The 2,980-nt window shown below is 42.8% G+C and overlaps 1 protein-coding gene across 1 annotated transcript; it reads right to left on the reverse strand.

Annotated features, from left to right (window-relative positions):
* Positions 1-638: 638 nt before the first annotated feature.
* Positions 639-1,991, reverse strand: PRR9 (proline rich 9). Its single transcript, XM_074220514.1, has 2 exons — positions 1,886-1,991; positions 639-1,003 (listed from the first exon to the last, which is right to left on the reverse strand). Exons 1-2 carry the CDS (start codon positions 1,989-1,991, stop codon positions 639-641), a joined length of 471 nt encoding a protein of 156 aa, XP_074076615.1.
* Between the last annotated feature and the right edge of the window lie 989 nt (positions 1,992-2,980).

Below are 2,980 nucleotides of genomic sequence, written 5' to 3' on the forward strand. Positions count from 1 at the left end.
AGGATGGTGTGGTAAGAGAGCATGCTGTAGGGGCGGCTAGGTGGTGCAGTGGATAAAGCACTGGCCCTGGAGTCAGGAGTACCTGGGTTCAAATCCAGTCTCAGACACTTAATAATTACCTGGCTGTGTGGCCTTGGGCAAGCTACTTAACCCCATTGCCTTGAAAAATCTTAGAAAAAAAAAAGAGCATGCTGTATTCAGAGTCAGGAGACCAGAAGTTCTTGTCCTGGATTTCTTACTGACTCTTTTTCCTTTTATGTGCTTCAGGTTTTTTCTTCATATAATAAAAGGTTAGATAGATCAAATGGTCTTTGAGGTCCCTTTCAGTTCTAACATTTTTTGATTATACAGAAGCACTGATAATCTGCATGCTACCCCCCCCCCCCCGCCCCCGTTGGAAGATCCTTATTTATAGAGACTGCTGAGATATAGTAAGATTCACCTTCCCAGAGAAAAACCATGACCTGGATGATGCACAGAAACACTTGCCAAGGTGAAGACATGAGAAAAATCAATAGGAACAGAGTCATAAACAGGAGAACTTCACCATAGGAATGGATTGTGACTTGGCTTTTTATCTGTGGTTCATTTCTTTTGCCTCCAGATGTTGCCACAGCTGCGGAATTTAAGATCGATGGTTATTTTCCCAGACTAGTGAGTGAACATTTCTCTAGGCATTTTTGAGGGACTGCTTCCTTACACTTGACCTGTGCTGGCTCGTGGCATTGTGGCTCTGGGTCTTGGCATGGTGCACATGGGTCTTGGCACTGAGATGGACTTGGCTCTTGGCACTGCTGTGGACATGGTTCTTGGCAAGGGTCTTGACTTTTAGGAAGGCATGGTTCCTGGGCTTGGTCTGGGCATTTTTCTTGGCATGGTGGTAGACATGGCTCTTGAGCTTGCACTGGGCACTTCTCTTGAGTTTTTGAAAGGCAAGGAGGAGGCTGGCATGGCTGTTTACACTGTTGCTCATTAAAAGACATTTTTTCTGTTGTGCAGAAACCTGAAACAAATAAGAGATGGCATTTCTCATATTAAATCTTCTGATTGTGGAGTAGGAGTCAAATTATTAGGGAGAGAAGGGAGCAGGGATGTGATAAGTTTGGATTTTAGAAAAGGAAGAGACTTTAAAGAATATAAAGAGGATTTACCCTAGAATTGATTAATCAACAAGCATTTATTAAATGCTTGCCATGTTTGCTCAGTATAGAAAGAAAGGCAAAATCGGAATTCAAATTCTGCCTGAGAAACTTACACAAGTCATTTAACTTCCCTTGGCTTCAATTCCTTCATCTGTAAAATGAGAAAGTTGGAATTGATGCTTCCTAAAGTCCTTTCCACTTCCACATCTATGATCCTATTCCAATTCCACTATTTGCCCCCAATTTGGCATTCTAAAAATCTGAAGATAATTGTTTCTCTGCCAACTTCTACACCTGGTGGTTTTTTTTTTTTATCTATGGCCCTCTCATCTTCTGTTTCCTTTTCATATCTTAGTTGGGGATATTTTCCATAGCATGAAATGGAATTTCCTTATATGCTAGCTTTCCAGGTTCCCCTGTATACTTTCTTTTCTTTCCCTTTTCTCTTGAAGTTTTCTTTCTATCTTGGCATTATTTTTCTTGGAAAAGTCAGGTGAGAGAGATTGCATTGCTCAGGATTGATAGTGACTTGTTAGGAGAATCAAGAGGAGATTGTAGACCATTTCAGAAATCATTAGAAAGCAGGAAAAGCAGCAAGGGGATAAGGGTGAAGGAAAAAAAGAAGTGAGTCACTTTTGGTCATTGGCTTGTAGGTTCCTAAAAGAATATGACAAATTCAAGATAGGCATAAGCAAGAGTCAGCAAGTGAGTCTACCAGGTTCAACTAGGGTATCTGGACTTACCCAATTCTCCTGCAAATGAGACAGAGTGAGGTCCGTTGAGTGGATTGAGAAGGCAGTGGAGGGGAGGATTTTTATGTAGTCTTTGGCCAACCTCCTGCCTGACCATCAGGCCACATGGGCTGAACCCCTAATTGCAGAGCTACCACGAGGATCTTTCTCGATAACTGCCTGGGGGTTTGAATCATCGCTTGTGATGCTTGTTAGTCAGCCACCTTTTCTAGGTCTTGGGCACACACCAGGATCTAGCAAGGAAAGGTTATTTCTGGATATCCTGCCCCTCAACAATCACCTTGGAGGTGATGGGAGAAGAATGTCCATAAGATGTTATCTTGCCCTCTTCAAATCCCAGGATCTCTGGGGTGCCTATGAGTCTTGCCAAGGCTTGCGCAATTCACTGGGGCCATCAGGAAGAGATAAGATCCATCTCCTTCATCTTGTATTTGCCAACATGAAAGGAGCTTCAATGGGCTTCTGAAGTCAAGGGTCTGTCTGGGAGATGGGATGGGGGCCAAGAGGTGGCATAGCCTGTTTCAGAGCCTCCCACTCATGGATGGACTGATTTATCTAACTGAACCACCCACCCCTGGGGCCAATCTAATGGTTTCAAGAAAATGAAGATAAAAATGTTCTTGCAGATTCTAAAGAGGGGCTTTGGAGAAGACTAGGGGAGAGGTCAACTGGGATGAATGTCCTTTCTCCCCCTTCCTTCATCTTCACTTTCCAAGGGCTTACTCATTGGTTTGTCTCCATTGCCAACTAGCAAAGTGGGTGGAATAAGGTGAGACTTCTTAAAAGACTTCTTCAAGTCAATAAAATTCTAAGCAGATGAAAGGGAGAGTATTAAAAGAAACACACTTTGAGTGACTGATCCTTTACCTTGAATTCTCCCCTCTTCCCTTACACCTCCATTTAAAATGCTTTTCATCCTTGCAGCTCAAATCCCACATAGTACAGGAAAGCTTCCTGTGTTTCCCTCCCTCCTCCCCCCAAAAAGACTTTGTCCTTCTCTGATCCATTACAGTATTTATGATCTGTACCATTCACATGATACAATACCAGTACCAAATAGGATCACAGATTTATAACTATTAGGGA

This window comes from Macrotis lagotis, chromosome 2, assembly GCF_037893015.1.
Source record: "Macrotis lagotis isolate mMagLag1 chromosome 2, bilby.v1.9.chrom.fasta, whole genome shotgun sequence".
Classification (NCBI taxonomy): domain Eukaryota; kingdom Metazoa; phylum Chordata; class Mammalia; order Peramelemorphia; family Peramelidae; genus Macrotis; species Macrotis lagotis.

Bases quoted from the DNA above. Each gene is read 5' to 3' on its own strand.
- PRR9 (XM_074220514.1), bottom strand. From the start codon at position 1,991: ATGGTCAGGCAGGAGGTTGGCCAAAGACTACATAAAAATCCTCCCCTC. The intron at 1,004-1,885 runs GTAAGTCCAGAT...TATTTGTTTCAG, and splicing joins CTCATTTGCAGGAGAATTGG to GTTTCTGCACAACAGAAAAA.